At 46.1% G+C, this 25,084-nt stretch overlaps 1 protein-coding gene across 1 annotated transcript in view; it reads right to left on the bottom strand.

Annotated features, from left to right (window-relative positions):
* Positions 1 to 235: 235 nt before the first annotated feature.
* Positions 236 to 25,084, bottom strand: part of PHF24 (PHD finger protein 24) — a 226,792-nt gene continuing 201,943 nt past the window's right edge. The window contains exons 5-8 of the mRNA XM_040335603.1: positions 14,359 to 14,561; positions 11,811 to 11,977; positions 9,612 to 9,713; positions 236 to 2,124 (exon numbers count right to left, since the gene is read on the bottom strand). Of these exons, the coding sequence (XP_040191537.1) occupies positions 2,028 to 2,124; positions 9,612 to 9,713; positions 11,811 to 11,977; positions 14,359 to 14,561 (569 nt within the window). The 3' untranslated portion in view covers positions 236 to 2,027. The remainder of the gene's footprint in view (positions 2,125 to 9,611; positions 9,714 to 11,810; positions 11,978 to 14,358; positions 14,562 to 25,084) is intronic.

The following is a 25,084-nucleotide window of genomic DNA, read 5'->3' as shown; positions in this document are numbered from 1 at the left end:
CACATCGAGTTCCTTGTCGAGTTCAGTGTGGAAGCCGCCGAGGAACTCGGCGGGCCGACTTTTCCCATTGACTAACGAGAAAATAGAGAACATGTTCTCTTTTCAGCCCGACGAGTTCCTCGTCGGCTTCCTCGCTGAAAAGTGTACACACGACCGAGTTTCTCACCAGAATCCAGCTCCGACCGAGTTTCTGGCTGAATTCTGCCGAGAAACTCGGTCGTGTGTACGGGGCCCAACTCTTTAAACATCACTTATTACTTTTTCTCTTTTAAATAAACTTTCAAATCCTTTCACTGTTAGCAAAATTTGTTGATACCCTTAACAGCTAACATGGTACTACAATCTGATGCTTTAGATGTAATCATATCTTCGAAAAATCGACGTGTACCTTGGACAGTCCAAAAGCAAAGAGAACAGTAGACAAAATCTTCTGGCTAGTGAATTCAAATCACAGCCCACCAGTTTTACCATGAATATTCACAGAAGTACAATCTGATGTGTAATTCTATAGCATAAAAAGAATGTCACCTCTTGTCCATTTGGATCCACCTGACTGTAACCTTCAACTTTGAGTAGATGGTAGGTGAGCGTTCTAAATCTGAAGCCACAATGTTCTGTCACTGGCTTCTGCTAGAGAAGTCCTGAATCACGGGATCAAGTTCATGCTCGTTAGAAAGTAGGACTATAAGATTGACAAGTGGTTTAGGTCAGAGGCTATAGTTTGGTTGCACTAGTCTTTGGCAGGGAAGCAAGATTTGCCTTTTTAGGACAAGACTTCCATTTTAATGGCCATACTACTTCCCTGTCTTGACCTATGATCAAGAGCAATGGGTAATGACTTAAAGAACAAATACAAGCAGCAACGAAGAGACCTTCTGCCCATCTAAGAGAAGGCTAAGAGTCTTTGTGATCTAGATGCTTATCAGGTTAAACCTCCTAAGATGACATGGTTTGGACATTTTATATTGATGTCTCCTGATGGCTCCCAATGAAGTGGTTCCAAGTAGGTCCATCTAAAAGAAGGTCATAGGCCAATCCAAAATGGTGGAGTTACAGTAACTCCCCGGTAGGCTAGGAAACACCTTGGAATATCTAAGGAAGAGAAGTGCCAGAATCTCAACAATTCCAATTAGTCTTAAACCCTGCATATTGATGGCTCCTAATAAAGTGGTTCCAAGTAGGTCCATCTAAAAGAAGGTTATAGGCCAATCCAAAATGGTGGTGTTAACTTCCCAGTAGGCTAGGAAACACCTTGGAATACCTAAGGAAGAGAAGTGCCAGAATCTCAACAATTCTAGTTAGTCTTAAACCCTGCAAATGATAATGATGATAACAGTCAATATAAGGTCTTTGTATATGTGTGCACTTGCAAACATACTTATAAAATGCAGTCGTTTCTCGCAGTAATGGAGGCCTGCCCATGATTTAAAAAACGTTAATCCCTTTTGTTACATATATAAACATTTCATTAAACAGTTTTTTTACAGCTGAAAACAAAAATTGCAAAACAAACTACTATAGACTAGGCATTAAATATGTTTTGTATGATGTCAATCCCCCGCCCCCCTTCCCGCCAAAATTAGCAATTCTTTAACCAAGGACAAATAAGTTAGACCCAAAATGAGAGGAAAAAGCCGGAATAATACATTTTGCCACAACTAAAGTAATAATTTCAAGCCCCCTATCTCTTTTAAATCCTAGGTAAATAAATAAGGAGTGACACTGTCCGTGAACTCTAAACCTTAATAATTGTGAGGTTGTTGGATGAGAGTCTTCAGAAAGTCAATACAATATTTATAGCTATCATCTGGAGCTTGGTGATCATAAAAATACAGTTATTGGGTCGACGGGCTCATTTGGGAAGACAATTTTGGGGCAAATCAATCTTCTGTGCTCTTCGGGTCAGCCTGACAATGTCTCATTCTGGTAGAACACACATTCCTTGCTTAATGTCATTCAACTGACCATGTTCAGGATCTTCTTGTTGGCTTTATTTTTTTGGTAGCCATGACTATGCCTCTGGTTATTTATATTGATGGCTTTAGATGGATGGCAGAACTGTTTGGCCGAGCTGCAAGAATGAAAATAACATTCTTCTTCAGGAAGGTGTCCCAGTTGACTTGTCTGTAAAGAGAAAGATGTTGAAAATTTTCACAATCGAGTGTAATTACATTTGTACCTAAAGTAGTTGAACCTATAATTTCATTTTTTTTACAAAGAATGCTCATTTATCTACTGTAGTTTTGATCCTGTATACCTCCTAGCTAACAGCGGAGTGCTTGTGTGTACAACTCAGCATTGACTTCTTTTGTAGCTGAATCAGGATCCACCTCAACCAGCTTCTGTTACCCACATCTTCAGGGCTTCAGGGCATTATAACAGACATAATGACCAAACATTTGTGGACACCTATCCATCAGAACTCCCTATATGACCAAAACGTATGTGGGTACCCCTCTGAATTCTGGTGTTCTGAGTAAAGGTGATACTACAAAGACATGTTCAATTTGTTAAGTCCCAAATTAGTTTTTTAACAAATTTTGACAAATGAGTTGATTCCGAAATTTCAGAATTTTTCAATTTCCGAATCTTCAAAATTTCGGAAATTCAAAATGTTCAAATATTCAAATTTCGTAAATTAAAAATTTTCGAATATTTAAATTTCGGAAATTCAACATTTTGAAAATTCGAAATTCTAAATTACTATTTTCCGAAATTACTATTTTTCGAAATTTCTAATTTCTGAAATTTCTAATTTCCGAAATATTAAATATCTTCAAAAATTCAGAGATTTCGGAGATTAGAAAATCAGAAATTCCTAAATTCAGAGATTTCGTAGATTAGAAAATGAGAAATTCCAAAATGCAGAGATTTCAGAGATTAGAAAATCAGAAATTCCAAAATTCCAAAATTCCAAGATTAGAGATTTCGGAGATTAGAGATTTCGGACATTAGAGATTTCGGAATATTAAAATTTTGGAAATTTGAAAATTCAAAATTCGAAAATGTGAAATTCCAAAATTCGAAGTTCCAAAATTCGAAAATCGGAGATTAGAAAATCAGAAATTCCAAAAATTCTGAAATTTTTAAATCGAAAATTTGGATTTTTGAATTTCCGAATTTTCAAATTTCCAAATTTTCGAATTTCCGAATTACGAAAATGAATTGTTTTTTCGGCAGTACACATGTCAAATACTACATCATACAAAGACATTTTACACAAAGTGTGACTGTTTCCCTGTTCCAGTACGACTTTGCCTCTATCTATGTGGAAGGTCATTTTTAAATCCTTTAACCTATTTTAATTTGACTGCGCCTTGGACAGAAAGGCCTTATTGCATTCTGATGGAATGATGCTACAGTGGGGCCTCCAACAGTCCTTCTTCAGCTTAGTTGTGTGGTTCAGGTGCAGTTTGGATCTCAATATTTGTCCTTCACCAGTACACAAATATAGGAATAGGATGACTTAATTCAATCTGAATAAACACTTAAAGTGCCACTTAAAGTGGAGGTTCACCCAAAAACTCAATTTTTAACACTAGATTAATGCTCATTTTGTGAAGCAGAATCGGGTGTTTTTTTTAAAATCGAAGCAGCACTTACCGTTTTAGAGATAGATCTTCTCCGCCGCTTCCGGGTATGGGCTCCGGGACTGGGCGTTCCTATTTGATTGACAGGCTTCCGACAGGCTTCTGACGGTCGCATACAGCGCGTCACGATTTTCCGAAAGTAGCCGAACGTCGGTGCGCAGGCGCCGTATAGAGCCGTACCGACGTTCGGCTTCTTTCGGCTACTTGTGACGCAATGTATGCGACCATCGGAAGCCTGTCGGAAGCCTGTCAATCAAATAGGAATGCCCAGTCCCGAAGACCATACCCGGAAGCGGTGGAGAAGATCTATCTCTAAAATGGTAAGTACTGCTTCGATTAAAAAAAAAACACCCGATTCTGCTTCACAAAATGAGCCTCAATCTAATGTTAAAAATCGTTTTTCGGGTGAACTCCCGCTTTAAAGCTGAAGAGAAATGTTGTCCATGAATCCACAGAAGCAGGGTGTCGGTAAGTCATATACTCACCCACAGAGTACTCAGACCTCAGTAGAGGAAACGCTGCTCTCCCTACTAGCTTGTGTAACATAAAAATGAATAGCAGACTCATTCTACATGTCTCTGCCAAACCCCGCCCCTTACATTTTTCGCTCTGCCCACTAGGGATTAGTGATAGGTGTCCTATGACTAAGCCACTGTGAGCAGGGCAAAATGTGTCAGTGCATGGTTTGGTGGAGACATGCAGGCTAAGGCTGTTATTCACTTTTATGTTGCATGGGCTGGTTTAATATTTTTTGGGCAATAACATGGTGTGGGCAGATTTCTGCCAGTCAAAGGCTCTGTCATGCTCCTCCAGCCGTTGTCTTATAGGGAGGTAAAGCCTCCATTTATCTTTTTTTTTCCCGATAAAGATTTTTATTTAAGAGAAAAAATAACATACAGAGATTTTGAACAGTAGTTGTATGGTTAGCCTCCATTAATCTACATGTAATATCCTGCCCCCATTGTGTTTAGCTGGTTAGTAGGCATGGTGGAGGAGGAAGGGGAGTGTCATTTACCACTGTGTATACGCCCACATGTGTGACTCTATAGTCACATGGGCTGCTCAGATACAGTGTTGCCAACCTACCTGATTGAAATTTACTGCCACAACACCCAGGCCCAGATTCACAAAGCACTTACGCCGACGTATAACAAGTTACGCCGACGTAAGTGCAAATGTGCGCTGTCGTATCTGTGCGCCAGACCCACAAACAGATATGCGCCTAAAACCAGGCTACACCCCGCTGACGTAGCTTGCTTACGCCGGCGTAGGGTGGGCGCACATTTAGTCTGGGTGCATGGTGCTGCTCCCATTGATTAGCTATTCAAACATGCAAATGAAGTAAATACGGCGATTCACGAACCTGCGTGCGCCCGACGTAGGCTACGCGAGTTGCGCGTAAGTTGTACGTCCGGCGTAAAGTTATTCCCCATAAAGGTGGTGCAACCCAGCAGCAGACATGCAAAGGTCTGCACCAGGGAACACAAGCCGGCGTATTTTACGTTGGACGTGTGTCTGGCTGGGCATAGGTTACGCTCACGCCATACGCAGTGATCCGGCGTAGTTTAGGCAGTTGTTCCGACATGGTTGTGAGCAGGCGCAGGGGGATGCGTCCATGTCACGGCGCATGCCAGACAGATTTGTATTCGTAACATGTCCGGTGAGTCGTACAGACGACCGAACATGTCCGACGGACAGGCTTCCAGCGGACATGTTTCTTAGCATGCTAAGAAACATTTGTCCGCTGGAAACCTGTCCGATCCGCCGGACAATTGTCCGGTCGGCCGTACACACGAACGAACATGTCCGCGGAAACTGGTCCGCCGGACCAGTTTCCGCGGACATGTTTGGTCGTGTGTACGAGGCCTGAGACTGAGAAAAAGATCTTATGCTGACAGCCACGATCGCGGCTTTGTTTACATCCGGGGCCTGGGCGTAACATCATAACGTCGCGCCCGGGCCTCTGACGATCATAGAGATGACTGGTGATGGGAATTTCTATGGTCGTCATCCGGCGCCGGCCGATTCTTTCTCCGGGTCCCCAATGGCACGGGAGAGCTTGGAGAAACACCGGATGGCGGCGGGAGGGGGGCTGTCCCCTCCTGTTGTCTGTAAGAATGATAAACTGGCGGAACTGCTGGGCATTCGCAGTTCACTCAGCTGTGTGTTAGCACAGGAATTCGCTTTGCTAACACTGAACCGCCTCTCAGCCAATCAGATTGTTGGGTCTGTTACCAGTCACCTGATTGGCTGAAACATCAGGTGCTGTGATTGGATGCCTGAGAGAGGACGGAAGAAGACATGGAGGACGTGCAGGACACTGCCGCTGACCCACTGGGAAACAGGTAATTTGATGGGGCACAGTAGTGGCAATTGATGGGTACACTGGCAACATGTGATTGGCACTGTGTCAGCAATTGATGGGCACACTGGCAGCAATTGATGGGTACAGTAGCGGCAATTGATGGGCACACAGGCAGCAATTGATGGGCACACTGGCAGCAATTGATGGGTACAGTAGCTGCGTTTGATGGCACAGTGGCAGCATTTGATGGCACAGTGGCAGTATTTGATGGCACAGTGGCTGCGTTTGATGGGCACAGTGGCTGAGTTTGATGGGCACAGTGGCTGCGTTTGATGGGCACAGTGGCTGCGTTTGAGCACAAGCTGCTACTGCAGGATACACATATTTAAGCTCCTTGGGCACTCTGCGCTAGCTGTCTTTCCTTTCTTTCAGTGCCAGTTATCATCGCCTTGTTTTATAGTTTCTTCCCTGCTGTCACGTCTGGCTCCGATCTCCGATTAAGTTTGCATTTTCAACAGTCACATTTTCACGAGCTGTATAATTTAGCTGTAGCGAGGTCTTTACAACATTTCAACACGCAGTCATAAATTAAAGCTCAGTCATACGCAGCTGCTACATCTAGTAATTATAGTCACGATCAGTGTAACTGATGAAATAGAGGTGAAGGTAATTCTCGCTATCAAAATGTAAAGGAGGCAGGGACTGTTTACTCCTTCTATTTTTTTTTTTTTTACTTTTTTTTTTGTATATAACATCTAGTTTAACTCATGGCAGCTGATAAGGAGTACAGGTAGGACCAGTGGCGGTTCGTCCATAGAGGGCGCTGGAGCGCCGCCCCCTCTGGCTCTCGCCCGCCACTGAGTCTAATAACATACATTTATGCATTGCATAAATGTATGTTATTGTTGCCAGCTGCCGCTGGTCTATTCAGAGATGGCCGGAACTTGAGCGCCGACCACCTGAATAACGGCAGCTGGTTGGCTGTGCGGAAGTGCCTATCAGAGCCAGCAGCTCTGATAGGCTTTCCGAGTACAGCCCTCGGCTCCCGGATGTCTTATCCTCAGAACGTACGGGGGGTGCATCCCTTGGATAAGACTGACGGCCGTCTCAGCCAATCAGGTTCCCCCGATTCTGGTTATCAGTAACCTGATTGGCCGAAGCGTCACCAAGGCGGGAGAAGACATCGAGGGACGTTGAAGGAGTAAGGTAAGTGCATTTTGCAGGGCACAGTGGCGACAATGGGCACAGAGGCATTAATGGGCACAGTGGCGACAAAGGGCACAGTGGCGACAAAGGGCACAGTGGCATCAATGGGCACAGTGGTGACAAAGGGCACAGTGGTGATAATGGGCACAGTGGTGACAATGGGCACAGTGGCAACAATTAAAGGGCACAGTGACATGCACAGTGGCAACAATGGGCACAGTGGTGACAATTAAAGGGCACAGTGGTGACAATTGGCACAGTGGTGACAAAGTCGCATAGTTAGGACGGGCGGATCACAGAGATACGACGGCGTATCAGGAGATACGCTGTCGTATCTCTTTGGTGAATCTGGCCCACTGTACCTGAACCAAAAAAGGAAAAAAGTATATTTAGCAGCTTATAAATCCATAAATGTGGCAGCTGCATTAGTATACGCATTTCAGGATTTTCTTATCACACTTCTTCTTCAAGGGTGACAATACTCACTCCTCTGTATATATGGAACAAGACATGGCTGTTGTCTTCCAGGCTGGACATGTATTCCCCTATTGTATCTCAATTACATGACCTCAACCCTACTGAACACATTTGCCCCATAAGTTCATTTACATCTTCCACTCCTTAGAGGTGAATGGAGGGTCCAATTTGGTCGGACTGACCGTGTGAAAGGGGCCTAAGGCTGCTTTCACACTGATGCATGGTTGTTTACACACATCACGAGTGCAGCGCAGTTCACCATTGGCTATCATGCGGGCTAGCTGCACTTTGCCATAGGCCCTGTACACACGACCAAACAGTCCGCTGAAAACGGTCCGCCGGAACGTTTTCAGCGGACAGTCGTCTGCCCGATTTCTGTTTGATGTGTGTACTCACCATCAAACAGAAATCCGCCCGTACGCAATACGCGGTGGCGTGGCTGCGCCGTCGCCACGACGATTACGCGGCGGCGTACGCGGCCCTGGAAAGTAAATACTTCCACGCATGCGTCGAATCACTTTGACGCATGCGAGGGCTTGGGGCCGAGCGGACATGTCCGGTGAGTCTGTACAGGCGACCGAACATGTCCGACGGACAGGCTTCCAGCGGACAGGTTTCTTAGCATGCTAAGAAATTTTTGTCCGCTGGAAAACGGTCGGCTGGACAAATATCCGCTGGAAACCTGTCCGGTCGGCCGTACACACGACCGAACATGTCTGCTGAAACTGGTCCGCGGACAAGTATCAGCGGACAGATCCGGTCGTGTGTACGGGCCCATAGACTTCTATCATATCCTGCAGGTTTGGTGCACTTTCAGAAAGCACACCTAACTCACAGGTAATAGAAGTCTATGGCTCAGTGCAGGTAACCCGCAGGTGCTCTTCTCTGTACCTGTGGATCAGTTTGAAAGCAGCCCAGTAACCACTGCAGAATAGATATGCCCAATATATACACTGTGGCCCAGATTCTCAAAGGGCTTACGACGGTGCAACGCAATGTACGCCGTCGTAAGTCCTAATCTGGGCCGTCGTATCTATGCGACTGATTCTTAGAATCAGTTACGCATAGATATCCATTAGATCCGACAGGCGTAAGGCTCTTACGCTGTCGGATCTTAAATGCATTTTTCTTTTTCGCCGATAGGTGTCGCCTCTGTCGTTTTCCCCGTCGAGTATGCAAATTAGCAAAATACGCGAATTCCCGAACGTACGCGCGGTCGACGCAGTGAAGTTACGATGTTTACGTTAGATTTGCGACGCGTAAAGTTGCCCCTGCTATGTGAGGGGCAACCAATGTTAAGTATGGCCGTCGTTCCCGCATCGAAATTTAAAAAGTTACGTTGTTTGCGTAAGTCGTCCGTGAATGGGGCTGGACGCCATTTACGTTCACGACGAAACCAATGACGTCCTTGCGACGTCATTTGGAGCAATGCACCCTGGGATATTTTCAGGACGGCGCATGCGCAGTACGTTCGGCGCGGGAACACGCCTAATTTAAATGCTCCACGCCCCCTACCCGGCTCATTTGAATTAGGCGGGCTTGCGCCGGGTGATTTACGCTACGCCGCCGCAACTTTACAGGCAAGTTCTTTGTGAATAAAGCACTTGCCTGTAAAACTTGCGGCGGCGTAACGTAGACCAGATACGTTACGCCCGCACAGTTTTACGCCCAGATACGAGAATCTGGGCCTGTGATTTTAGTAATAAACTTACCTCCAATAACAGTATTCTATTCTATTTTATTCCATCCCATAGCTGGAGGTCGCCGGCCACATCAGAGGGCTCCACGGTCCACTGGTTGGGCACCCCTGATCTAAGGCCCTAAAGAAGGGGAAGTCCTGTTGCCCCTGAAATGTGTAGGTTACATCTAGGTGGCTTTCACTTTCTGGTTTGGTGCCCTATTTCTATTTGTCTATGGTTTGAGCAATAAATTGTAACCCGTTGTCTGCTCCATGAAAAATAAGATAAGGTGAATTTGAGCTGGAGCTCTTCTTAAACATCTCTAGTAATATATGACGTGACATCATCTCTCACCTGTTGTCATCGGACTCTGTGGTAAGAGGGATCTTCTCCTGGCTTTTTCCACTGGTGCTGCTGGCCGGACTGCTCTCCGACATCGGCCCAACATGGCTAATACTGATGGAAAACAAGAAAGACAGAAAGAGTTATGATGTTTTCATAGCCAGCCCAAAACATAGGGGCCCAGATTCAGGTAGCCTTGCCCTTTTTTTACGTAGGCGCAGGGCACCGTTTTTGCCCTGCGCCCCCGCAAATTTTCTGCGCTACCCGCGATTCACGGAGCAGTAGCTCCGTAAATTGCGTGGGCGCTCCGGCAAAATGCCTGGCGTAAGCGCGCGCAATTTAAATTATCCCGTAGGGGGCGGGAATCATTTAAATTAGGCGCGTTCCCGCGCCGAGCGTAGTGCGCATGCTCCGTCGGGAAACTTTCCCAACGTGCATTGCGGTAAATGACGTCGCAAGGACGTCATTTGCTTCAAAGTGAACGTGAATGGCGTCCAGCGCCATTCACGATTCACTTATGCAAACGACGTAAATTTCTAATTTCGCGACGCGGGAACGACGGGTATACTTTAGCATAGGCTGCCTCTGCTATAGAAGGGGCAGCCTTATGCAAAAAAAACGCCGTACGGAAACAACGTAAACTGCGTACGCAGGGCTCGCGTAACGTTGTGAATCGGCATTAGTATGCAATTTGCATACTATACGCTGACCACTATGGGAATGCCGCCTAGCGGCCATCGCAAGAATGCAGCCTAAGATATGCGGGCATAAGAGCCTTATGCCACGCATATCTTAGGCTGCAGTCGGCGTAACGAGCTTTCTGAATACAGAACACTCGTTACGCCCGGGCAAGTAAGCAATTGCGCTGCGTAACTATGGTTACGCAGGCACAATTGCTCTCTGAATCCGGGGGGTCTAATCCCACCCTACTCTACTCAAAACGAGCAAAACACCTTTTGGCTGCAGAAACAAGGAGTCTGAGGATACATTTGGGTTGTTATGTAGCTTTTCGTGGGCAATGGCTGGTGTTAGCGCTTCAATCATCACAGAACAATGGCTGATATGGTGTTGGGATGATTGAAGCGCATTATTTGCATTGTAATATAAAATGAAATAGTTCAAACTCACCATAATGCAGAATCTGCCACCAGGTGTGAATTGCCACGCCACCTGCCACTAGGTGTGGATTGCCACGTCACCTGCCACCAGATGTGGATTGCCACTTGCCACAACACCTGCCACCAGGTGGGGATTGCCACGTCATCTACCACCAGATGTGGATTGCCACAACACCTGCCACCAGGTATGGATAGCCACATCGCCTGCCACCAGGTGCGGATTGCCACTAGCCATGTCACCTGCCACCAGATGTGGATTGCCACAACACCTGCCACCAGGTGTGGATTGCCACGTCGCCTGCCACCAGGTGTGGATTGCCACTAGCCACGTCACCTGCCACCAGATGAGGATTGCCACAACACCTGCCAACAGGTGTGATTGCCACATCGCCTGCCACCAGGTGCGGATTGCCACTTGCCACATCATCTGCCACCAGGTGTGGATTGCTACTTGCCATGTCACCTGCCACCAGGTGTGGATTGCCACATCACCTGATGTGGTTTGCCACCTGCCACTAGATTTTTTTTTGTCACCTGCCGTGGTGGCAGCACAGGCCAGTGAGTGAGAACAGCGGTAATGCGGGGCGGGCGGCGAGCGATGATCTCATCTCTCTGCTCCCGCGCCTCGCCGCAGTATAGCAGCCCAACTGTGTGGGCAGACGTTGCTTGTTTATTGAAAAGGACACCATTTTTATTGTGAAATCCGTCACTGGATTAAGGACACTTTTATACAATTTTATTTGTTTTTATTTGGTTGCGCATTTTTTTCTATTTTTTCACCATCCCCCATGGTCACACAACTTGGTGGCCTCGGAGCGCAATGCTCTGTGCTCCGAGGCCACCCTTTTTTGAAGCCTATTAGGGCTTATGGCTCTAATTAGGTGCTTGCAGAGGGGTGGATTTGTCCTGGGAGGGGACTATGCTTAGTGGGTAAGCGTTCAGATTTGTGCTCCTTTTTTGGGGGGAGAGGGGAGATTTTTTCTGACCCATAATGGGGGGGGGGGGGCAGTTTGGCATGTTTGCCATGGGGCTCTAGATGACGTTGTACCCGCACTGGTAATGAAGAATACACGGTACCACCATTGTTTCTTACCTTACATTACATGAAGCTGCCTCTTTAGCCGGCTTGAGGAACCAACCATGCTGCGCCCTTCGGCATTCGCTGCCGGTGATCAGCTGGTCATTGTCCTGATCCAGGGACAGGAACGTAGTACGGGCTCGCTCCCGCTCCTTGGTGGATAATAGTCGCAGCAGAGAATTCTGTTTGGAAAAGACACAGTTGGTTCTTATTAGAACTATGTTCAGAAAGCCATTTTTTTTTCTATTTATGTTTGTCACCTTTGCACTTTTGTTTGTGTCTTCTTTCACTGGATGGAGGGTGTGGTTCCTCTGTCCTACCCTGAGGATGTGTGGCCATTGGGTTCCTTCCTCCCCTAAACCAGGTGGGGTCTCAATTCGGGAGAGTCCCTCAACCCAGTACTCTTTGGTCTGCTTCGACTGACCTTGAGGAACGGGGTTCGCCACGCCTTTTGGCAAGGTGGACCATGTTTGAAACCTTGTCCCTGTCAGGAGCCTTGCACCTCAGGGGGATTCAGGGTAAGGTCCTACGCTTTTGGAGATATGGCACACCCTTAAAGCGGGAGTTCACCGATAAAACAATTTTTCCCCTTAGATGGATGCTCGTTTTGTCTAGGGGAATCGGCTAGTTGTTTAAAAATATGTGCAGTACTTACCGTTTTCGAGATGCATCTTCTCCGTCGGCTTCCGGGTATGGGTCTTCGGGAGCGGGTGTTCCTTCTTGATTGACAGTCTTCCGAGAGGCTTCCGACGGTCGCATCCATCGCGTCACTAGTAGCCGAAAGAAGCCGAACATCGGTGCGGCTCTATACTGCGCCTGCGCACCGACGTTCGGCTTCTTTCGGAAAATCGTGACGCGATGGATGCGACCGTCGGAAGCCTCTCGGAAGACTGTCAATCAAAATAGGAATGCCCAGTCCCGCAGCCCATACCCGGAAGCGACGGAGAGGATGTATCTCGTAAACGGTAAGTACAGCTCATATTTTAAAACAACTAGCCGATTCCCCTAGACAAAACGAGCATCCATCTAAGGGGAAAAAGTGTTATGTACGGGTGAACCCCCGCTTTAAGTGCACTTTTTTGTGTGTGTTTCACATGCACGTTTTTGTTTACTTACCGTTCACTTTTTGCGGACCACCGCAGGGGACAGGAAGGTCAGCCTATCATGTGAGTCACAGTGGTCACATGATCGGAAATCGGTCCCACCAGCTACAGATCATTAGCAGAGACCAAGTGCTGTCTTGCACAGCTCGGTCTTTGTGGTGGGGGTGTGCAGTGAGCATCAGACGACCAGTGACTCATATGTGCGGCATTTTAAGGTCTAGCTTTTTGCCATGTGTTGTAAGGGGGCTAGCACCCTCTAGTGCTAGACTAGTGTAGGTACATTTGTATTTGTGATTCATGGTAGTTGTGTGAGTCTGCCAATTGGGTCGGGTTACTGTAGGTCAGGCTGGAGAGATCTACAGGTCAGGCCTTTGGTACCTCCCCCTAGTTATAGAAACTTGGAGAAGTTTCTAGAAGCTAGTGGGTGGAGGCCAGTAGGTGCTAATCTGCATATTTATGGGATTCTGGCCAAACCCCGGGCAGGAGGCCATGTCTGGATCAGCCCTTAAATATTGTGGAGCCTGACCAGCAAGGGGGAGTGTAGGTACATTTGTTTTTGTGACTCATGGTAGTTGTGCGAGTCTGTTAATTGGGTCGGGATACTGTAGATCAGGCTGGAGGGATCTACAAGTCATGCCTCTGGTACCTCCCCCTAGTTCTAGAAAATTGGAGAAGCTTCTAGGGGCTAGTGGGTTGAGGCCAGGAGGTGTTATTCTGCATATTTATGGGACTTTGACCAATCCCCAGCCAGGAGGCCCTGGCAGGATGGCTGTATCAGCCCTTACATATTGTGGAGCCTGGCCAGCAAGGGGGAGCGTAGGTACATTTGTTTTTGTGACTCATGGTGGTTGTGTGAGTCTGTTAATTGGGTCAGGTTACTGTAGGTCAGGCTGGAGAGATCTACGGGTCAGACCTTTGGTACCTCCCCCTAGTTATAGAAACTTGGAGAAGCTTCTAGAAGCTAGTGGGTGGAGGCCAGGAGGTGCTAATCTGCATATTTATGGGAATCTGGCCAATCCCCAGGCAGCCCTTATATATTGTGGAGCCTGGCCAGCAATGGGGAGTTGGGTGGAAGATGGAGTGAGGAAGCTGTATAGTGTAGCTTGGGAGGGGAATCTTGGGCTGAGGGGGGTTCTGGCTTCAGGCTGGGATCTGAGAAAAAGGAAGAAGGACACTAACCTACCATCTCTGCTAGGAAACCCCTGACTTTCAAGGAAGGACCTGGGCAGCAGGAGGCCTAAAAAGTTGTTTCTTCTGAAGCAGCAGGATTTCGACCAATCACGTCACCATTGTGATTGGCTGTCAAAGTGGTCATGTTCCTGCAACTATCGGAAAAAAACAAGTGTGGTGTTCTAGGAGATTCCCAAACTCCACCTGGTGCATGTCACCTCTGTAGATAAAAAAAAACCTTCTCAGATGTACCCATCATATCCAAAGACCAATCGGCAAGGAGGGCTCACCTGGGTACGCAGTTTTTGCAGCAGGCAGACGGACTCATGGGACAGGAAATCGGCCCATTCTATCTGTCCCTTCTTCTCGGGATCCATGGAGGAGAACTGCAGAGTGGCTTGTTCCTCCAGCTCGTCACTCAGCTGCTTCTCCTGCATACGCCGGTTCACCAGGTGTTTGTAGTGGAGGAAGTCATCCAAGGTCAGCGGACATTCTGTGTACAGACAGCAGGGGGCAGCAGTGAGTACAGCATTCCACATATTATTATCATTATTATTATTATTATTATTATTATTATACAGGATTTATATAGCGCCAACCTGAGGGCAGACAGTACAATTACAATACAAATCAATACAGGAGGGATCAGAGCGCCCTGCTCGTTAGAGCTTTTTAAACAATATCTAGCTCTGACATATACCGCAGTGCTGTACAGAGAACACTGAGCCAGTCACATCAGTCTCTGTACCAGAGGAGCTTACACTCTAATGTCCCTCCCCCCACAGTCACACACTATTATTATTATACATTTATATAGCTCTGACATATACTGTAGTGCTGTACAGAGATCGCTAAGGGACTTTCACCTGAGACCAGGGAGGAAGAGAAGGGGTGTGTCATTCAGATTGCTGATTACAGGGGGCACTTACTGGGTGCTGATTACAGGGGGGCACTTACTGGGTGCCGATTACAGGTGGGCACTAACTAAGTGCCGATTACAGGGGGCACTAACTGAGTGCCGATTACAGGTGGGCACTTACTGGGTGCCGATTACAGGTGGGCACTAACTAAGTGCCGATTACAGGGGGCACTAACTGAGTGCCGATTACAGGGGGCACTAACTGAGTGCAGATTACAGGTGGGCACTTACTGGGTGCCGATTACAGGGGGCACTGAGTGCTGATTACAGGGGGCATTTACTGAGTGCTGATTACAGGGGGTACTTACTGAGTGTCAATTACCGGGGGTCACGGAGTGCTGATTTCAGGGGGTACTTACTGAGTGCTGATTAGGGGGGCATTTACTGAGTGCTGATTAAAAGGGTATTTACTGAGTGATGATTACAGGGGGCACTTACTGAGTCATGATTAAAAGGGTATTTACTAAGTGCTGACTACAGGGGGTACTTACTGAGTGTCAATTACTGGGGGGCACTGAGTGCTGATTTCAGGGGGTACTTACTGAGTGCTGATACGGGGGGGCACTTACCGAGGGCTGATAACAGGGGGCACTTACTGAGTGCTGATTAAAAGGGTATTTACTAAGTTCTACAACAGGGGGGTACTTACTGAGTGTCAATTAACGGGGGGTACCGAGGGTTGATTTCAGGGGTATTGAAAGTGTCGATTATGGGGGGGATTTACTGAGTGCTGATTACAGGGGGTACTTACTGAGTGTCAATTACCGCGGGCACTGAGTGCTAATTACAGGGGGCACTTACTGAGTGTTGATTAGAGGGGGCACTTACTGGGTGCTGATTACAGGGGGCACTTACTAAGTGCTGATTAGAGGGGGCACTTACTGAGTGCTGATTAGAGGGGGCACTTACTGAGTGCTGATTAGAGGGGGTACTTACTGGGTGCTGATTACAAGCGGGCACTTACTGAGTGCTAATTAGTGTTGAGCAGAATATGCCATATTCGATTTCGCGATATATCTCGAATATATATTCGAATATTCGAGATATATTCGCTAAATTCGAATATTCGTGATATTTTATCGAAATTAATTGAATGCGATTTTTCGCTATTGCGAATGCGAAAATAATTGCGATTTTTTAATAACTGCGGTAGGAGCGCTCTGATTGGCTTAGAATATTCGTGATATTTTATCGAAATATCGCAACATGCGAATGCGATATTTATTGCGCAATTTCGAGATATGCTGGAGGAGCGCTCTGATTGGCTCAGAATATTCGTGATATTTTATCGAAATATCGCAACATGCGAATGCGATATTTATTGCGCAATTTCGAGATATGCTGGAGGAGCGCTCTGATTGGCTCAGAATATTCGTGATATTTTATCGAAATATCGCAACATGCGATTGCGATATTTATTGCGCAATTTCGAGATATGCTGGAGGAGCGCTCTGATTGGCTCAGAATATTCCTGATATTTTATCGAAATATCGCAACATGCGAATGCGATATTTATTGCGCAATTTCGAGATATGCTGGAGGAGCGCTCTGATTGGCTCAGAATATTCCTGATATTTTATCGAAATATCGCAACATGCGAATGCGAAATTTATTGCAGATATTTCGAAAACTGCTGTAGCAGCACTCTGAAATCGAATATGTATGATATTTTAACCAAAATACATATTGCGATTGCGATTTTTCGATCGCGCATGCGCAATTGCGCGAACAACACGCGACCATTTCCTGGAGCCTTGCCAGTTTCCCAATATTACAGCAACATGGTGGGAAGCAATTTCTCAAAGTCTGAGGAAAAGTTGCTGATTTGTGTAAGTATTTTGACCACTGTTATTTCATCATCTTCAACTGCATTTAAGTCTAGTTTAAAAGTTAGTATATATGATCAGATATTAGTATTTAACCAAAAATGTGTCTCCTGCTTTTACAAAACTACAAGTCCCAGCATGCCTGGACAGCTGCAGACACCCTGGTTGGCAAATGTGTATTTAGGCACTTTTCCTTGTTATTTAGCATAATGAATTTAAAATTTTTTTGGACATAGGACGTATGCGAACGTCCTGACTTCAGTGTCCTCAAGGCCCAAGGACGTTCGAATACATATTGCCCTTTAGATGTTGCAGAACTACAACTTCCAGCATGCCTGGGAATGCTGGCACTTCTAGTATTGTAAGTTCTGCAGGCCCACATTTTTCAGGCCTTTATGCACGGGTCTCTAAACTGTGGCACCCTAGATGCAGCAAAAGTAAAATTCTTAGCATGCACTGACAGACCGTGGCTGATGGGAGTAGTAGTTTTGCAACAGCTGGAGGTGGACTGGTCTTGAAACCCAGAGTTAGGTAACAAACCCGTAGTGTTTTGCAACCATTCTGCCTCCAGCTGGTTATTTTCTGTTGAAAAGCCTGTGGCGTGCAAAACACAACCCAAAAACTCCACCCGGTGCAAGGAAAAATTTGCACACACCTAAAGAGTGACATCACAAAAAACTGCGACGGTTGCATACGTCAGTGGTCCTCCGAAAAGGTCCCGTCTCTGACCCCCCGGGGCGTTAGGCTCCTGACAGGGAAAAGAGTTACTGTGGTCCATACAGCCGAAGCCATATGGACCCATCTCGGTCCAAGCAGCGCAATCAACACGCGAACAACACGCGACCATTTCCTGGACCCTTGCCAGTTTCCAACTTTATGATCGCAACGCAATCGCAGAGCAAGATGGTTGGAAGTAATTTCACTGTATCTGAGGAAAAGTTGCTGATTTGTGTAAGTATTTTGACCACTGTTATTTCATTATCTTCAACTGCATTTTAGTCTAGTTTAAAAGTTAGTATATATTCATAATTATGCAAATGATAATGGCTGCTATATTTATGTAAAAAAGGTGGCGACGGAAATGGCAGTATATAAAATCTGTCATGTTACCCCTGTCATTGATTAATAAGGCGAGAATGCTTCCAATTGTTGAATAGCATACATTTATGTCATATATCCATAAGGCTGTCAACAAAAGTATTACAATATACTTTGTTCTTCATCTTGCAGAAGTTCCTGGAAACAGGATACGATGAGCTGCGGAGGCAGCAAGAAAAACAGGGAGTTATAAGCTCCCTGATTGAGGAACTAGGCGAAGAACACACTCGCATGGCGATCCTCAAAAAGTGGTCCGACCTGAAGAGGCGCCAGATGAACCGGGTCAGGCGTATCCGGAATAAATATCATCCTGGTAAGTTATTGGTCACAGTTATGTTTTTTTTTCCCTAAAGTGTATTTTGTGCGTGTACTCGAGAGAGGAGCCGGACTGCAGGAGTTGGGAGTAGGCAGGCCTCCCCCAGAGGTAATCTGCCACCTTTCTCCATGCCCCGGGTGGCAATGGCGGGTGTGAGGGGGTCCTCCCACACAGACCGTCCTACCTGCTCCGCTTCGAAGCCCCACGGGGCAGAGGGACTCCCTATAAGGGAGTGAGAGGATTTGCCCGCTCAACCAGCCCCGTTAGTCCTTCGCCTCTCTTTTTAGAGACCGCATGGTCAGAGTGCGTGCATGTTAACCCAATTGCGAGTGCGTGTGTAAGTGTGGTGGTTTTTGTGGGAGGGAGGTGGGCATACTAAGCGCAGGCTTACCTCGCATAGCACACCCACCGGGGGCCGAGCTGAGACCACCAAACTCAATTCACATGTAGCCGAGAGCGGGATCCGAACCCCTAGCTGCAGAGGTGAATGGCTTGTCAGCGCAGTGGCAATCGCGTTGAGCCAGCCCGGGTCCCTTGGGGACAGTTATGGAAGGTCATATGTAATTAATGTAAGGTCAGATGTTGTTAACCAAGACGCCATGTTGTTGTAACATATATCACCACCAGCCAAGGTATTCATAGTACTGTTGGAAAAAAACATGGGACAGCAGACAGGAACACAGAAGTTATGTGGGAACATACTTTTCCCATTGCTTTGCATGGGACTTTAAACAAAAAGCCCGACCCTCACCAATGGGGTTAGTTAAGGGATAAATTAACGATCCTATACTTTAAGTGGACGTATAGATAACATGTGACCAAGTGTTATCGAAATATCTACAGCTGTTATGAAATAACATGTATTTCCCATAGAGTTGAATGGGACTTTAAAGAAAAACCCTGACCAAGGCAAATGGGGGTGGGTATGGGTTAAACCACCAATCCTATATTTGTGGCTGACATATAAGTAACCTGTGTGCCAAGTTTCATGTAAATATCTTTAGCCGTTTGGACGTGATGGTGGAACATACATACATACATGCACACACACGTTGAGTTTTATATATATAGATTCCCACTAAATTCCTGTGTTAGGCGTGGGGTTGTTATAGTAATCCTGTGTACTCCATCAAGTACTTTTTTTTAACATGAGATCGTCTGAACAAAACAAAGGAGACAAAAACAGCTCATTTTACCATGGTGGCAGCCCAGCTCACGCTCAGTCCCCTGTAGTGCCCACAAGACCCTTTAATATAACATTGTCCCATTGGTTAACTGTCTATATAAATTAATTTGTATTCATATACAATACAGTAGAGTACACAGAATTTGCATACGTCATTAGAAAACATTTTTATAATATATGAACATTGTGTTATTATAGGAGCTCCGCTACCAACTGTGCGCCCCAAGCGCACAAGGCGACAGGCCGCAGAGGAGGAGCAGGAGGAGGATGTGGAAGAGGAGGAGAGGGATGAGGAGGAGCAGCCAGGGCCATCCACATCACCACCCCCAGTTCCTGTGGAGGAGCAAGAGGAGGAGCTGCACCCCCCCCCCGAAACTTCTGGTGGAGTAGTGGGTGACGAGGAAGAGGAGCAGGATGAGACGGTTAATTATACCGTCAATCAGGAGGGTAAATATGTGCACATATATTAATAAAATTTCAACAATAAAATGTAGCTCTAAAAATGGACAGCATTTAAAGCAGGGCTGTGGAGTCGGTAGATAAATTTTTCGACTCCGACTCCTCAGTTTTATGTACTTCAGACTCCGACTCCCCGACTCCCCGACTCCGACTCCTCTGTATTAATATGCGAATGTATTTTATAGATTCCTTGAGGGAAAGAAACGCAAACTACCACAGGACTACTGGCTGGGAAGCCAACAGTCTACTGTATTGCACAGTTTAAGCAAAAGACAAACACAATGAAAACAATCAAGTGACTGGATAGTAGCAGCAGGCTTAAACATCAGGAACATGATCTTTAACAGTTCAAAAATACAGACCACATTATTTGGCTGTTTTAGAACCAAAACAAAGCTTATCTATAATGAACCCAAAAAAAAAAATATGAAAAACCTAGAAATGGTTTATATTAATCTTGAAATGTAGTTCTAGGCTTAGCAAATGCAAATAAATGCAATGTAGAGTTCTAAGGAAGAGAATTGCCTCTGCCAGATCCTCTTTCATAGAGTCTCTTAAGTCAGACTTTATTATTTTTATGGCTGAAAATAATCTTTCGTAACGGTCTTTGAAATCCAAATGTTTTTTTCTTATATCCTAACAGTTCTAAAAAAGCTAGAGGTGAAGCAAGCTGCCATGAAAAACCTCACGAAGAGAGTAATGGCAAATGAGCAGCAGATACTGTTTTTGATGCGCCAAAATCAACAACTGGTGCAACAACTGGCGAAAAACATGGATGAGGTGACAGAGCTTCAGAAGTTAATGTCCTAATTTTTTTTTTTTTTTTTTAATAAAAAATGTTATATTTTGCAAAGGTTTCATTTCTTATTGAAATTGTTAGTTTTTTAAACACATCTAACTTCACATCTAACTTCACATCTAACACATCAACATCAACATCAACACATCTAGCTTAATAATAACCGAAAACATTTTATACTATTACTAGCTGAATACCCGGCGTTGCCCGGTCTTCCTATCTTAACCTTTTGGGGAGGAAAATCATAGTAATATAAATATACCCATCTTTTATATAAGGGTGTTGGTAAGGGTTAATTTAACTGTTATATATTTTTATTTGGCATATAAGTAATATGTATAGCGGGTATTATTGAAATATCTCCAGGCGTACAGAAGTTATGTGGGAACATACATTTTCCATTGATTTGCATGGGACTTTAAAGGAAAACCCCGACCCTCACAAATGGGGGTAGTTAAGGGATAAATTAACTATCAGTGGTATCAGTGAACAGCAGTGGTAATAGGAGTATATATAGAGTGGGAATTAACTTTTTACATAGGTGTCTTGACAGAGCAGCAGCAGCAGCAGTAGTAGTAGTAGTAGTAGATACAGAGTCATATCACTTGGGCAGGAGGTGCCATGATGAACAGCAGTGGTAATAGGAGTATATAGAGTGGGAAATTACTTTTGACATAGTTGTCTTGACTGAGCAGCAGCAGCAGCAGCAGCAGCAGTAGTAGTATTAGCAGTAGTAGTTGATACAGAGTCATATCACTTGGGCAGGAGTTGCCATGATGAACAGCAGTAGGAATAAGAGTATATAGAGTGTGAAACAACTGCTGACATAGGTGTATTGACTGGGCGGCAGCAGCAACAGCAGAAGCAGCAGTAGTAGTATTAACAGTAGTAGTTGATACAGAGTCATATCACATGGGCAGGAGTTGCCATGATGTACAGCAGTCTTAATAAGAGTATATAGAGTGTGAAATAACTGCTGACATAGGTGTATTGACTGGGCGGCAGCAGCAGCAGAAGCAGCAGTAGTAGTATTAACAGTAGTAGTTGATACAGAGTCATATCACATGGGCAGGAGTTGCCATGATGTACAGCAGTCTTAATAAGAGTATATAGAGTGTGAAATAACTGCTGACATAGGTGTATTGACTGGGCGGCAGCAGCAGCAGCAGAAGCAGCAGTAGTAGTATTAACAGTAGTAGTTGATACAGAGTCATATCACATGGGCAGGAGTTGCCATGATGTACAGCAGTCTTAATAAGAGTATATAGAGTGTGAAATAACTGCTGACATAGGTGTATTGACTGGGCGGCAGCAGCAGCAGAAGCATCAGTAGTAGTATTAACAGTAGTAGTTGATACAGAGTCATATCACATGGGCAGGAGTTGCCATGATGTACAGCAGTCTTAATAAGAGTATATAGAGTGTGAAATAACTGCTGACATAGGTGTATTGACTGGGCGGCAGCAGCAGCAGAAGCAGCAGTAGTAGTATTAACAGTAGTAGTTGATACAGAGTCATATCACATGGGCAGGAGTTGCCATGATGTACAGCAGTCTTAATAAGAGTATATAGAGTGTGAAATAACTGCTGACATAGGTGTATTGACTGGGCGGCAGCAGCAGCAGCAGAAGCAGCAGTAGTAGTATTAACAGTAGTAGTTGATACAGAGTCATATCACATGGGCAGGAGTTGCCATGATGTACAGCAGTCTTAATAAGAGTATATAGAGTGTGAAATAACTGCTGACATAGGTGTATTGACTGGGCGGCAGCAGCAGCAGCAGAAGCAGCAGTAGTAGTATTAACAGTAGTAGTTGATACAGAGTCATATCACATGGGCAGGAGTTGCCATGATGTACAGCAGTCTTAATAAGAGTATATAGAGTGTGAAATAACTGCTGACATAGGTGTATTGACTGGGCGGCAGCAGCAGCAGAAGCAGCAGTAGTAGTATTAACAGTAGTAGTTGATACAGAGTCATATCACATGGGCAGGAGTTGCCATGATGTACAGCAGTCTTAATAAGAGTATATAGAGTGTGAAATAACTGCTGACATAGGTGTATTGACTGGGCGGCAGCAGCAGCAGCAGAAGCAGCAGTAGTAGTATTAACAGTAGTAGTTGATACAGAGTCATATCACATGGGCAGGAGTTGCCATGATGTACAGCAGTCTTAATAAGAGTATATAGAGTGTGAAATAACTGCTGACATAGGTGTATTGACTGGGCGGCAGCAGCAGCAGAAGCAGCAGTAGTAGTATTAACAGTAGTAGTTGATACAGAGTCATATCACATGGGCAGGAGTTGCCATGATGTACAGCAGTCTTAATAAGAGTATATAGAGTGTGAAATAACTGCTGACATAGGTGTATTGACTGGGCGGCAGCAGCAGCAGAAGCATCAGTAGTAGTATTAACAGTAGTAGTTGATACAGAGTCATATCACATGGGCAGGAGTTGCCATGATGTACAGCAGTCTTAATAAGAGTATATAGGGTGTGAAATAACTGCTGACATAATTGTCTTGACTGATCCAAAGGAGTCATGGGAGAAAATCATGTGGTCAGATGAGACTATAATATAATTTTTTGATCATAATTTCACTAACCGTGTTCGGAGGAAGAATAATGATGAGTACCATGCCAAGAACGCCATCCCTAATGTGAAGCATGGGGGTGGTAGCATCATGCTTTGGTGGTGTTTTTCTGCACATGGGACAGGGTGACTGCACTGTATTAAGGAGAGGATGACCGGGGCCATGTATTGCAAGATTTTGGGCAACAACCTCCTTCCCTGAGTTAGAGCTTTGAAGATGGGTCGAGGCTGGGTCTTCCAACATGAGAATGACCCAAAGCACACAGCCAGGATAACCAAGGATTGGCTCTGTAAGGAGCATATCAAGGTTCTGGCGTGGCCTAGCCAGTCTCCAGACCTAAACCCAATAGAGAATCTTTGGAGGGAGCTCAAACTCCGTGTTTCTCAGCGATAGCCCAGAAACATGACTGATGTAGAGAAGATCTGTGTGGAGGAGTGGGCCAAAATCCCTCCTCCAGTGTGTGCAAAGCTGGTGTAAAAATAAAAGAAATTTTTGACCGCTGTAATTGCAAAGAAAGCCTACTGTACCAAATATTAACATTGATTTTCTCTGATGTTGAAATAGTTATATTCAGCACTGTAAATACATCAGGTCCGGGGCTTCATCAGGGAATGCATGGCAAGGGACCCTTCAGCGCCCTGAACCGACGACGGGTGCCAGAAAGTCACCGCCGATCCAGGACTCATTCATCTTTATGAATGTGAGTCTGTCCACGGACTCTGTGGACAGACGGGTCCTCTTGTCCGTGACCACCCCACCTGCCGCGCTGAATGTCCGCTCAGATAGTACGCTGGAGGGGGGGCAAGACAATAACTCCAGCGCATACTGAGCGAGCTCGCGGCAGGTGTCCAATCTGGCAACCCAGTACTCCATGGGGTCGTCGGTGCTCATACTGTCAGAAGCACCGACGGACGCCATGTAGTCTGCCACCATGTGGGCCAGCCGCTGGTGGTGACTGCTGCTGCTGCTGCTGGTGGTGGTACTGGGTCGCTCGGTTTGGAAGAACATCCTCATCTCTTCCATTAGGTCCCCTGCTCGGCTGCAGCTGGGTGCAGCCACCTGCTGGGTGAGATGAGGGGGGACAACTGGAGGCCGGGGAGTTGCCTGCTCCAACCGTCTGACAATGGCTGCCTGCAGTTCCTCCATCCGGTGCTGCCTCCGGCTGGCTGGGATGAACTGCTCCAGTTTCCCCTTGCACCTGGGATCCAAAAGGGTGGCCATCCAGAAATCATCCCTCGTCTTGATGGTCTTAACCCGGGGGTCCCTCCTGAGGCATCTGAGCATGTGGGCAGCCATGGGGAAGAGCACAGCCCGCTGTGACTCCTCAATGCTGGCCAGGTGAATGAGGTGCGACTCTTCTTCCCTGAGGCGCTGCTGGTCAAACTCAGACATGCCCAACCCCCGGACTATCGGTGCCCCCAACACCGGCTCTCCCTCCTGACCAGGCCCTGACTCCGGGACGACACCAGCAACCACCTCCTCCTCCTCTTCATCATCATCCTCCTCCTCCTCCTCCTCCTCCTGGTCCTGGCCCTGGTCTCGGTGGAGCATTGCTGACTCCTCCTGCTCCACCAAGGCACTCTCCCCAGCCTCGAGCAGGCGATCTAGTGTCCTCTCCAGCATGAACAGTATTGGCAGCACGCTATTGAGGCCAATTTGCTCACTGCTGACCATCTTGGTCGCCTGCTCGAAGGAGGACAACACTTGGCAGACCTGGTTTATCTGCCCCCACTGCGCACAGGCGATGAAAGGGAGTTGTGGTGAAGCCCTCTGAGTGCCTAGTTCCATCAGGTACTCCCTCACCGCCCTTTGCTGCTCC

The sequence above is a fragment of the Rana temporaria genome, chromosome 1, assembly GCF_905171775.1.
Source record: "Rana temporaria chromosome 1, aRanTem1.1, whole genome shotgun sequence".
Lineage (NCBI taxonomy): Eukaryota > Metazoa > Chordata > Amphibia > Anura > Ranidae > Rana > Rana temporaria.
Note: the sequence above shows the minus strand (reverse complement) of the source record. Positions and strands in the feature narration are given on the sequence as shown.